The 12,216-nt window shown below is 40.2% G+C and overlaps 2 protein-coding genes across 13 annotated transcripts in view; one reads left to right on the top strand and one right to left on the bottom strand.

Annotated features, from left to right (window-relative positions):
• Positions 1 to 12,216, bottom strand: part of LOC144327022 (uncharacterized) — a 35,986-nt gene that overhangs the window by 5,100 nt on the left and 18,670 nt on the right. Inside the window, exon 4 of one of the 5 annotated variants that reach the window (XM_077925009.1) lies at positions 7,022 to 7,947. The exons of the other annotated variants lie outside the window; for them this stretch is intronic. Within the exon in view, the coding sequence (XP_077781135.1) occupies positions 7,859 to 7,947 (89 nt within the window). The 3' untranslated portion in view covers positions 7,022 to 7,858. Of the gene's footprint in view, positions 1 to 7,021; positions 7,948 to 12,216 lie in introns of those variants that run through there. 5 annotated transcript variants of the gene reach the window in all.
• Positions 1 to 12,216, top strand: part of ITPR1 (inositol 1,4,5-trisphosphate receptor type 1) — a 214,982-nt gene that overhangs the window by 200,464 nt on the left and 2,302 nt on the right. For all 8 annotated transcript variants that reach the window (XM_028719343.2, XM_028719345.2, XM_028719346.2 and 5 more), the window contains one exon: positions 8,809 to 8,970. In XM_028719343.2, coding sequence (XP_028575176.1) covers positions 8,809 to 8,970 — 162 coding nt within the window. The remainder of the gene's footprint in view (positions 1 to 8,808; positions 8,971 to 12,216) is intronic.

Genomic DNA, 12,216 nt, shown 5'->3' with positions numbered 1-12,216 from the left:
TAAAGGGGCCAGAGCAAGGGCCAGAGCAAGATAACGAGACCCAACTTTAAAGCTGTGAAACATAGCAGGTGCTGCTGAGTTGTATTTGATTAAGGTGTGTCAGCATTTGGGTTTAGTATATAAGGAGCAGCACCTAGCTCTCCCATTACCCTGGGGGTTGGGTTGGTGGTTGGGTCTGGTTTGGTTGTTAATGTATTTAGTGTAAATGGAGTTTTTGTTTTTCTTATTAAAACCTTGTTTAAGTTATTTTTGAGTCCTTTTCATTTTTAATGCATGATCTCCCCAGCAAGCTATCTGCAGCGCTACCATACTGCAAATAGCCAACATCTTTGGTTATGGGCCCAGCTGCTGAGTGGATGACTGCATATTTTTGGACTCTGAGAAAGGTTTGAAAACTCCTTCTCCTGTTAGTGTAATTTTTTGTGGGTCTGGAAGAGTTCCAGAATGGTTGACCGGGTTCCTGAAGCTGAGAAGGCTCTGGTCTTCCCACAGCTAACAGATGAGAACTATAGTTTATGGTCTTTTCGGGTGGAGGCGCTTTTGACCTCTAGAGAAGTATGGACCTATGTAACTGATGACCCTCCTGACCCTGTAACTAATGCTTGGTCGAAAGGAGATGCAAAAGCCAGGGCGATAATTAATTTGGCAGTCAGCGACCAGCAAGTAGTCTATATAAGAAATAAGAAAACTGCCAAAGAAATGTGGGACAGTCTTGCAGCAGTGCATGTTAGAAAAGAGTCAGCATCTGCATTGACGTTTTTCAAGCAGTTGTACCAGACGAAGTTGCAGCCTGGTGGTGATTTGGCAGCACACTTGAGACGTCTGGAGGCAATACGCGGCGAATTAATTCGAAGGGACATGGAGATACCTGATATTCAGTATGTTTTTATCATCCTTTGTTCCCTTAATGAGGACTTTGATGGTATAGCTAGCCAGATATCTGCTGTTCCACCAGCACAATTAACTGTGGAAGGGGTAACGGCAAGATTAATGGGCGAGTTGGATAGAAGGGAGGCTTGTGCCATAAGCACTCCTATTTCCAGAAAGAATGAGGAACGCCATATGCAAACCTGTGGTGATACAACTGCATTTAAAGCTGCAAAGCGTTGTTGGTTCTGCAATAAGCAAGGACATTTTGCAAAGGACTGCAGAGCCAAAAGAAAGCAAAGTACTCCCAAGTCTGTTTCTGTTCGTCAGTCACGGTTGTCAGCCCAACAGCAGACATCGTATAGTAAAGACAGAAACGAGCCGCGAGCTTTTCATGCTTGGACTATAAATCGTAAAAGAATTAAAGATGCCAAGTGGAAGTCTTTTATTATAGACTCTGGAGCATCTCAGCACATCTGCAATGATCGAAGCTTGTTTATTTCTTTCGAAGAGGAAATTGGTAATGTACATTTAGCCAATTCACAAGTCTTGCAGTCGCTTGGCAGAGGTACTGTTAAACTTGACTCTTTAAACATTACAATAGCAAACTGCATTTACTGCCCGTCAGTGGACAATTTATTGTCAGTAAGGTGCTTTGCTCGTCAAGGCATAACTGTGCGTTTCTTAAAATCAATGTGTGAGTTTTTTGATGGGAACAAACGTTTATTGTATGCCCGGGACTCTGATGGTTTATATAGACTGTATTTTCGCACCTACTCCCAATCGCCTATAAATTGCAGAGCAGCACAGTCAAGCCAGGGGTTGAGGAATGTAAGGCCTCATTCCGGGTGTGTCCATGAGGCGCACAGAATTCTGGGACACCTGAATTTTGCTGATGTAATTAAGACAAAGAATATTGTTAATGGCCTCAACTTAAAACCATGTAAATTCTTTATGCAATGTCTATCCTGTTGCAAGAATAAGATTAAGGTTGCACGCAAGGGTAGGTGCTCAGATAGGAAAGTAACTGAACCATTTGAGCGTGTACATTGTGATTTAGTTGGGCCACTCCCACCATCATTAGGAGGTTCTAAGTACTGGCTTACTCTGATAGACCAGTATAGTAGATACTGTTGGACTTATGCAATAGCTGAGAAGTCCCAAGCATTTGAAAAGTGTAAAGTTTTTTGCAACTGGGTAAAAACGCACTTTAACAAACCAATTAAGAACCTGTTTTCTGACCGGGGCGGGGAATTTGTTTCTGAGGATTTTGAGAAATTCCTGGAAGCGCAGGGGACTACTCATGAGTTATCTTGCCCCCGAAGTCCCTGGCAAAATGGGCTTGTTGAAGTTGTGCAGCGTGACCTACAGGCAGGGGTTAAAACGTATCTGCATGATGCTAATCTGCCCAAAGACTTTTGGGCTGAAGCACTTAATGCATTTTGTTACGTTAGAAATCGCAGTTATCATACTGGTTTAGATGTCACCCCCTATGAGAAACTGTTTAAAAAACGCCCTAATCTGAAATACCTCCGCATTTGGGGTTCAGATGTAATTATGCATTATCCTGCTAAGCAAAAATTGGGTGAACGTAGTGTCCAGGGAAAATTAATGGGCTACCAGCAGGGGGCGTACAGAATTTACATACCAGCAACTGGCAAATTTCATATTACCAGAAGCATGATACAAACTGTAAATTGGAATGGAGTTGCTGTCTTCCAAGATACTGATGGTATAGATAATACTGAGGAAGAAGAGGAAGAAACAGCAGAAGAAGCAGCAGGAAATAGTGCTTATGAATTAATGGGAAAAGACAAAAAGCCTGTTGAGTCTGATAAATTGTTTGATGATTTAAAGTCACAGGCACCCGAGGGGAGGTCAGATTCTCTTGAGTTTTCTGACCGTGAGCTTAGCCTACAGGCACCTCTTCAATCTGACAATGATTTACAACCTGAAACTAGTGGTTTACTTAGTCCCATTAAGTCTGAGAAGTCTGACTCTCCTTCTGGACTGAGACGTTCAGATAGAAAGAGACAGAAGCCACAACGATTTGCAGATGAACATTTTAATACTGTGTATGCCAATAAGGTAGTTTTTGAGCCAAAAAGCTACAGTGATGTTCAGAAATTACCTAAGCAACAAGCTGCAAATTGGTATAAAGCTATGAACTCCGAGATAGCTTCTTTAAAAGAGCATAACACTTGGTCTCTTGTACCACAAACCCCAGATATGAGACTTATTGATTCGAAATGGGTTTATAGAGTTAAAACGAATGACAAAAATGAAGTTGTAAGGTACAAAGCAAGATTAGTTGCTAGGGGTTTTCAACAAATTCCAGGCGAAGATTATGATTTGTGTTATTCACCAAGCGTAAAATATGAAACAGTTAAGCTTTTGTTAAAAGATGCATCACAGCGTGGACATTCCGTTTATCACCTTGATATAAAAACTGCATATTTGTTTGCAGATTTAAAAGAACAAATTTTTATGCGTGTTCCTGAAGGCATAGACGCCGCTGAAGGTTTGGTATGCAAATTAAACAAATCCCTTTATGGTCTGCACCAAAGTGGAAGGAATTGGCACCAAACTTTAGCAAAAGAATTGCTGGATATTGGTTTTTCACAAGGAAAGGCAGACAATTGTGTGTTCATAAAGGAAAGGGCAAACTCTGTAACAAAAATATGTGTGTATGTAGATGACGTATTAATTTCTACAAAAACTAAACAGGAATATGAACAGGTGGTATCACAGTTACAGAAGAAATTTGATGTAGTGGAATTAGGCATAGCTAAAAATTACTTATCCATGCAAATTGAGAAAGGCAAAAATGGATCTTTTCTGGTTCATCAAACTGCAAAAATTGATGATCTTGTTGAAATGCTATGTTTAGAAAATGCAAATGGGAAGGAAACACCTATGGTGTGTGGTTTCACCTTTACAGGTGAAGACAAGCCATTTCCTAACAAAACTTTGTATCGTTCTGCTATAGGCAAGCTAAATTTCATTCAAAGAATCTCAAGACCAGATATAACTTATGCTTTTCACTTTCTGGCAAAATTTGTGGAAAAGCCTACTACACAATGTTTCTCTGCTCTTAAGAGAGTGGTAATGTACCTTAAACATACCAAACATTATAGGTTGCAGTTTACAACATGTATTGACAAAGGTTTTGAAATTTTCTGCGATGCATCTCATGCAATGGAACAAAATAATTGCAGGGGTGTGTCTGGTATGGTGTTTTGTTATAACGGTTGTCCATTTGAATGGAAGTCCCAAACACAAACCATTATTTGTCTCTCCACAACAGAAAGTGAATTATGTGCATGCGTTCAGGCCACTCGTGATGTAGAATGGTATCTGCAAGTGTTTGCAGACCTACAGATGCAAGTAACACTACCAGTAAAAGTTTACCTTGATTCCCAGAGTGGACTTGCTATCCTGTGCTCAGAGACCAATACGCAGCGCACTAGAGTCTTAAGGTTACGTTTAGAATTTGTAAAGCAACTAATTGCTGATGAAATGGTTGTATTTGAATATGTTCCTGGTGACAGTCAAATTGCGGACATTTTTACAAAAGCACTTCCAAAGGTTACACATGAAAAACATGTACAAAGTATACTTTCTGTTTTTGTTCCACAATGATGAACCGCAGGGGAAATGTTGAATGGTTTCTTTAAATGTAAAGGTTCATCATTGTTCCACTCGATGTGTATATCTTAAAGGGGCCAGAGCAAGGGCCAGAGCAAGATAACGAGACCCAACTTTAAAGCTGTGAAACATAGCAGGTGCTGCTGAGTTGTATTTGATTAAGGTGTGTCAGCATTTGGGTTTAGTATATAAGGAGCAGCACCTAGCTCTCCCATTACCCTGGGGGTTGGGTTGGTGGTTGGGTCTGGTTTGGTTGTTAATGTATTTAGTGTAAATGGAGTTTTTGTTTTTCTTATTAAAACCTTGTTTAAGTTATTTTTGAGTCCTTTTCATTTTTAATGCATGATCTCCCCAGCAAGCTATCTGCAGCGCTACCATACTGCAAATAGCCAACAAAGCGCACCTCATGCTGACCCAGTTTTAATGAGCAGCCTCTTATTTTTATTGTACAGTCGTACCTTGTTTTGTGACCAGGATCTGTTCCAGAGCCCCGGCTACTAGCTGAAAAGGACGCAGGGCAAAGTGCCGTGTCTGCGCATGTGTGCGGAGCGGTTTGTGCTTCTGCAAATGTGCGAAGTGTGATTTAGCGCTTCTGCGCATGTGTGAAGGGCAAACCCAGAAGTAATCCATTTCAGTACTTCCGGGTTTGCTGTGGACGTTTGCTGAAGCAGACGCTAGACGAGGCAGACAGTATTACTGTACTGAAACCCTTGTTCCCCATGTGCACAAACCACTAATTATTAAGTGGAGATATGCATGCAAGTAAGTTATCCATACAGAAATGTTTTGTTATGTATATCCTCAGCAGCTGACAAGGGAGCTAATGTGGGTCATTGTCTTAGGTTTCATAGCCAGCTGGGATTAATAGTCATAGATCTGTGATAAAACTAGCCAGTTGCCAAGCACCCCTGCTCCCATTTACTGCTTTGAGTAGGTTAAAGGGCGAATCCAGTAACAGCGAAGAATACGTAAGGTTTGGCAGGTGTACTGCTTGCCTCACGCTGGGGTGAGGGCCAAGCAAGCCACCTCTCCTAATGTTCTTTGGTATGCCTTTTAAAAATCCAGTTGAGAATCTCCTCTCTGGTTACTGGATGTTTTTCCCTCATGCATTTTCAATTCTCATTACAAAGGAAAATGGTTTGAGACTCTGTCAGGTGAATGGCAAAGGCAGTGGGAGGGGGGTTGTGTTGGTAGGACGGCATTCTCCTTTTGTCCATCACTGAAGGATTTGTTTTATAGTTTTTAAACTTAGGGCAGGAGAAACAAGTTGGTCTGTTCAGAGTTCAGACAATTGTGCATTGTGCTCTAAGGAGGAACGTGAGGTTTATAAGGTAGGGGAAATAGCTGATCAGGTTTTATGGGTTTGTGCTATATAGAAGATAGAGGGCCCGTCCTACATGGGTTTTGTGATTTGGGTATTACAAATTTGTCTGTGGAGCCTGCCCTCTGGGAGAAGGCACTCGGGGGGGGGGGTGTTGGAGAATTTATGGCAGTTTACAAAAGGGACAAGGCCATATTAAAGGTTGTGACTGAAACATGATCACACTGCTGCCAGCTGCTGACCATAATGGGACCTATCTATGGCCTTGCTATACCGTTAAAGCCATGGGGAAGAAGAAGAAGAAATGTTTTCATGGAAGGGGACTGTGGCAGTTGAGTAGGTATGGACAGGGATCCCACAAGAGATTCCAGAAACTTAAGTCATAGGAGCTTGGATTAGATGACCCTTAGGATCCCTTACAACTCTATTATTATTTTAGTTATGTTTCTGATAAAATGCTAGCACTAGATTATAAGAATGCTGCAAAACAAGTTCAAAAATGGTAACAATGGTTCTGAGAAGATCTTGTGATCCATTCATCTGCAATGAGAACTTTGATTCACCCATCACTATTACAAGCATATTCCTGTTGAAAATAGAAGTTAGATTGTAAATTCATTGGAAGAGGGCAACATAATTTGCTTTAGTTTTTGAGGTGCTCTAAAGCGCTATCTACATTGATGGTGCAGCTGCATAAATGGTAATAGGACTGAGCTGTTAGTTCTGAATTTCTATTTTTACTTGTTTCTGTTTTTCCATTTAATATAATGACATTTTACTTTTTAATGGTACTTTTCATGCCACATAGAGGCAACTAGCACAGCAGGGCTATGGTGTGCCTTCCAGATGCATGACTGGCTACTAGAAAATAGGATGCTAGACTTTATGAACTTTTGGTCTGATCCAATTGGTACATGTGCATATGTACACTCAAAGGCACTAGAACCTCAGAATAATAAAAGATTGGTTCCTAAAGCAAGAACTGGTTTTTGAAAGGTCACCTATCAATTTCAAGTGTGGTTCTGTGAAGCATGAAGGTGAATGCCAGATTCCTCTCCTCAGGTTGTATCCGACGCTGCTATTTTCCTCACACAACAGACGCCAGTTTGCGCAACAGAACTTCACCTCCTTTCCTGCAGCTCCTTTCCCCTCTCCCCCAAATGCACCGTCAAAATCTGCTCCACAGGATTGGAGGATCCTCAGCAGACTTGGGGCAGAGGGAGAAGAAATCCTGTTGCGTGAGTGGAGTACCACTGGCACAGCATTTGATACAACCTCTGTTGCCTAACCTAGAGATGCTCCACTGACTAAATGGAAATAGCTAGAGCTTGGCAGTTGTCATAGCGTGTGGTTGAAATTGATTGTTACAATAGATAAAACTTGGCTATCAGACTAGTTTTGTCCCAGGTTTCATATGAGGTAGTATTAAAGTGCATCTGCTTACACCCAGGCTTTCTTGCTTCCTCCTCCTCGTCTGAACTTCAGCATTAAAGATATGCCTCCAACGTGGGAGGGGAGAGAAATCAAACAGTAGCACTGAATGGCTGTCAGTCCTGGCCTTTAATGAATTGAGAAACTTTTGTCTGCTACGCACCCTTTCTCTTCCCTTTCTGCTCCCACAGTACTTAGGGGGTTTTCTTTTTGCCAGTTTTCCTTCCCTTTTCTTTTGCATCACTAGCTGTATACATCAGTACAGAAGCATGCAGCATCACATTTATAGAGTTGATTTACCTGTCAGCAATTAGCTGTGGAACCCCCAAATATGTAGTCAAAACAGGTTCTAGAACTGGGAGTGGGAGGGTTTCAACATTAGATTTTGCATTCACTTATTACTTGCTCCTCTGGATTCTGTCAAGAAGTGTTGGGATGTATGTTGATTTCACTAGGGGTTACTCCTCCACTTCCTCACCTTGGGGAGAAAGTAACAAGACCACCAGGAGATCTTAGGTTCTGTAAGGAACCCATATTCTGTAGGGAAGAACCAGCTTTCTAATGGATTCTGTCCTGCAGAACCAGGGAATTTCAAATACACAAGGAATCTTCCAGTTCAGTTGTTCTTGCCTCATAAGGAAAGTTGCAAGGGAAATCCCAAGACTTACTCCCCAAATCACCTGTAATAGATTTAAAGAGGCCAACTAGTGAGTAAAGTCGCCCCAAATATCTTGTGAAGGCATCTCATTATTTTAACTGAATACTTTGAAAGGATCACAGAACACATTACTATTATGAAAGTTAGCATTGTGAAGCTTTAACCTTCTCCCATAATTTGGGGAATAAAATTGATTGGTAAACATACTGCTGATTAAAACATGTTTTAGGCACAGCCTATCCAGACATATAGAAGTTACATGTGTTTTCTTTCTTTTTAGCTACTGTTGATTTTAGTGCTTTTAATATTTTTAATATTAAAATATTAAATATTAAAATATTTAATATTTTAACTGTTTTTATAGATAATTTAAAATGTTTTATTTTCTATTGTTGTAAACCACATAGAGATTTTTGGAATGGTTTTACAATTAAGTAGTGTTTCAGTTTTCATAAGACATATAAATGAGCATCTTGTTTTTCAAGTGTGGAGGGCTCAAGAAAACATTGTTACTAGATATGCAAATGGAAAAAAATTAATGTGGGGAACATGTTACCTGTAATTCAAAAGCAGAGGCTACAACAAACAATCTCTTCTTGAATTGCTACAGTTAAGCATGGAATAACTTCACAGTTATGAGGTGTGAAGGCATTCTAATATTGCATTGTTTTGTGACTTCTGAGCAATAGTCATTAAAATTGTCTGAGATTAATTGGATTTATTTTTTTACACCAGAAGCACATGAAATGCATTTTTAGTGATACAAAATTGTATTTTAGAACAACCTTTTGGAGCGTTACCCATATTCAAGTGAATTTACAGTGGCCAATATGCAATTGTGCCTTTGCCGGGCACTTATGTCATTGTCATGCCTGAATTTCAGGAGAGAAATCTGGATTGGTTCCCTCGGATGCGTGCCATGTCGCTTGTGAGCAGTGATTCTGAAGGAGAACAGAATGAACTTAGAAACTTGCAAGAGAAGCTTGAATCTACCATGAAGCTGGTGTCCAATCTTTCTAATCAGCTGTCTGAGCTTAAAGAGCAGGTAAGAGACTTCCAGATGATGCAGACAGGGTATGAGTTTACACAAAGCCTCTATGTTTTCACAAATTTTGGAAAACCAGAAATGTCCTGGTCACATTTAATAAGTGTCACTGAATGGAAAACCTGAGGGTGGGGAAACCAACTGTTTGTGTTTTTAATGCAGCCTTCAATATACAAAATTATATTGGACTTGGGAGAGAGTATGACAGACTCTCCCCCTGCCTTGATATGACGGGTAATAGGTAATACAGCAAGAAGCTTCAAAATTACTGGTATTCTTTGCTTGTTCTGCAGGGTTGGTGACATTGGTTGCTACGTTAGAAGGCCAAACACACACATATCCTAGGTTACCATTCACCAGGCTTGTTTAAACTGGCCTAGCAAGAGGGGTTATTTGTTTTTTTCTGTGACGTGTTTCGCTGCAGTTTTCTTCCACCGGGATTTTTAATTTGTTCTAGCTTAAAATTAGTCAGAGGGAAATTGACACATGCAAATAAGCATTCTTCTGGTTCTTTATTTCTGGCAATGTGGCAACCCTCATTTCTATTCTCGTAGTACATCCCTAATTTACATATAATATGTAAAGATGCTAACATCCTGCTCCTGTGCATGCCCTGTCTATCTGACACTACAAGACTCATTCATTGCCTTTTAAACTTAAAAAAGTTTATGCCTTAATAATCTTTTAAAAACACACACACACCATAGGATTAAGGGCTGAGTACAGTGGTACCTCAGGTTACATACGCTTCAGGTTACATACGCTTCAGGTTACAGACTCCGCTAACCCAGAAATAGTACCTCGGGTTAAGAACTTTGCTTCAGGATGAGAACAGAAATTGTGCTCCGGTGGTGCGGCAGCAGCAGGAGGCCCCATTAGCTAAAGTCGTGCTTCAGGTTAATAACAGTTTCAGGTTAAGAACGGACCTCTGGAACGAATTACGTACTTAACCCAAGGTACCACTGTAAAGGCATGGATCTCAGTGCAAATGCATTGTCCTCAGAATTCCTTTGGATACTGCACATCCTTTTGCCTCCTGCTTGTTCCTTATCAACCACAACATGCATTGCTGCACTTTGGATTTGTAGCCAGTATTTTAAAACATGTGACTGAAGTAATCCAGAATGGAATTTGATAGCAAGCTCAATGGGAGGCCCCTCTTCTCCTTCCCCACCTTTTGCTTCAACCTCACCAGCTAAAGCCCTTAATGTTTAAAGCCTTCCATTTTTAACTTGCCCAGCTTTTAAACTTTGCCCTTGTGAAAATGAGAGAGAATGACATTAGCATTCAGAGTGCCTCTGCCCTGCTGAGGAAGAAGGGGAAACCAGGTTTATTAACACGAGAGGACTCTTTGGAATTTCCCCTAAGTGCAGTCATTGAGTGTGCCCAGATCAAGTTGCAGCATGTACCAGTTGTGTGACCATACCAATACATCACTTTCTCATTAGGAACAACCCTTTCTAGAAGGAAGAGCTAACTGAGAGGCTGGTTTGAATCAAATAAGAGCAAGTTTCTCTTTCACAGCTGTCACTTCTAATTGGTTTCTAGAGACTAGAGCTGTCATTAATGCCAAAATTCAACAACTCCATTTGAAACACTATTGAACTGCAACAAGTGGTGTAAACATTCCTGGCAAACTATTAAAAAAAAAATACCACTGGCAATTTAATGAATACAAAGTTGTTGGTTTGTTACGAATTTTCAGTACACTTATGCAGGAGTTAATAGGACCTTTACATTTTCTCTCTCTCTAGTAAATGCCTTGGTCTGCTTTTTTATACCACAGTCCACAGCATGTCATTACATCACACGCACACACACAAACACACACAAAATTAGTAGTTTGCAAGCAATATACCAGAGAAGGGTCCAGTTGTACATGTGATTGTACCTCTCCCATATGCTCCCACCGCCTTTGCTACATAGCTCCAAATTTTCTCCAATGAAAACAGGGATGCCCTATCCAATTATTATTATTATACACTGTCCATCTGACTGGGTTGCCCATCCACTCTTGGCAGCTTCCAGCATATATAAAAATATACTAAAACATTAAACATTTAAAATCTTCCCTATACAGGGCTGCCTTCAGATGTCTCCTTGGCTTGGGGATTTCATAACGCCATAACCTCCAACATTTTTCCAGTGAAAATAGAGACACCTTAAAGAAAAGCGGGACATTCAGGGATCAAATCAGAAACCGAGTTGGCTTCTGTAAATCCAGAACTGTCCTTGGAAAAGAGGAACAATTGGAGGGTCTGTTGCTGTGGCAACATTGCTTGTTCACACACCACATAACTCAATTTTTTTTTTTTTTGGATTCTCCATAATGCTAAGAATGGACCAAATTTGTACTGACCAAGCACTTTCTGCAGTGACTTGTGGCCTCCACTTACCCCAGCCCTCTGCATCTCACGAATGCACTCTGTGAACCTCATATGAATATGCAAACAACCAGGTTTTAAAGGTGCATACACCCTTCAAAAGGAAGGGAAGGAACTTAAGTGATATGTTGCAAATGCTAATTGGCAAGCAATATGCTGCAAATAACAAATTATTAAAGGGAACTGGTTTAACAGAAAGTTATCAGGGACTGAAGCACCAAGCTTAAACATTTCTTCCACCATAATAGAAATGGAGCTAATTCATAACAGAATGATATTTCATGAACATTTACATCATGAACATTTGCATGAAGATTATGATTAGGCCCTCATTCTACTAAACTAGCTAATTAAGTGTGCTTTAGTTCTGGTTTTTTTAGCAGTTAATTTAGTAATCTGCCCATTCTCTATGTAGTTTAAGACATAAAATCTCAATAACAATTATATACATTTTAGTACATGCTTCAAGCATATGCAAATTTAAAAATAATGTAAATACTTCTTGCAGTTGGGGTGGGGCTTAAATATTTGTTTAGTAATACAAAGTTCCTTTCAAAAAGGGGGGAATTTGACTTCCACAGAATGTAACATTCATATTGTAACAGAAACAATCTTTTGAATTGCACTTGCTACTGTGTTTAATTTTATTTTGTTTTAGCCCTTAAATGCCACTTTTTCAGTAGCTGGGCAAAGCAAATTGTCTACAGAGGTGTGGCTCTTACAATGCAGTCCTATGCATGTCCACTCAGAAATTAGTCCACTGCAATTTACTCCTAGTTGTGTAACATTGCAGCTACCTTAAAATTTATTGTTTGAACCAGCTTGTTGTAAACACTCAGTGTATCTCCTCAGCCTAAAATGT

The sequence above is a fragment of the Podarcis muralis genome, chromosome 2, assembly GCF_964188315.1.
Source record: "Podarcis muralis chromosome 2, rPodMur119.hap1.1, whole genome shotgun sequence".
Taxonomy (NCBI): Eukaryota; Metazoa; Chordata; class Lepidosauria; order Squamata; family Lacertidae; genus Podarcis; species Podarcis muralis.
The sequence above is the reverse complement of the archived record's forward strand: the minus strand, read 5'-3'. Positions and strand labels throughout refer to the sequence as shown.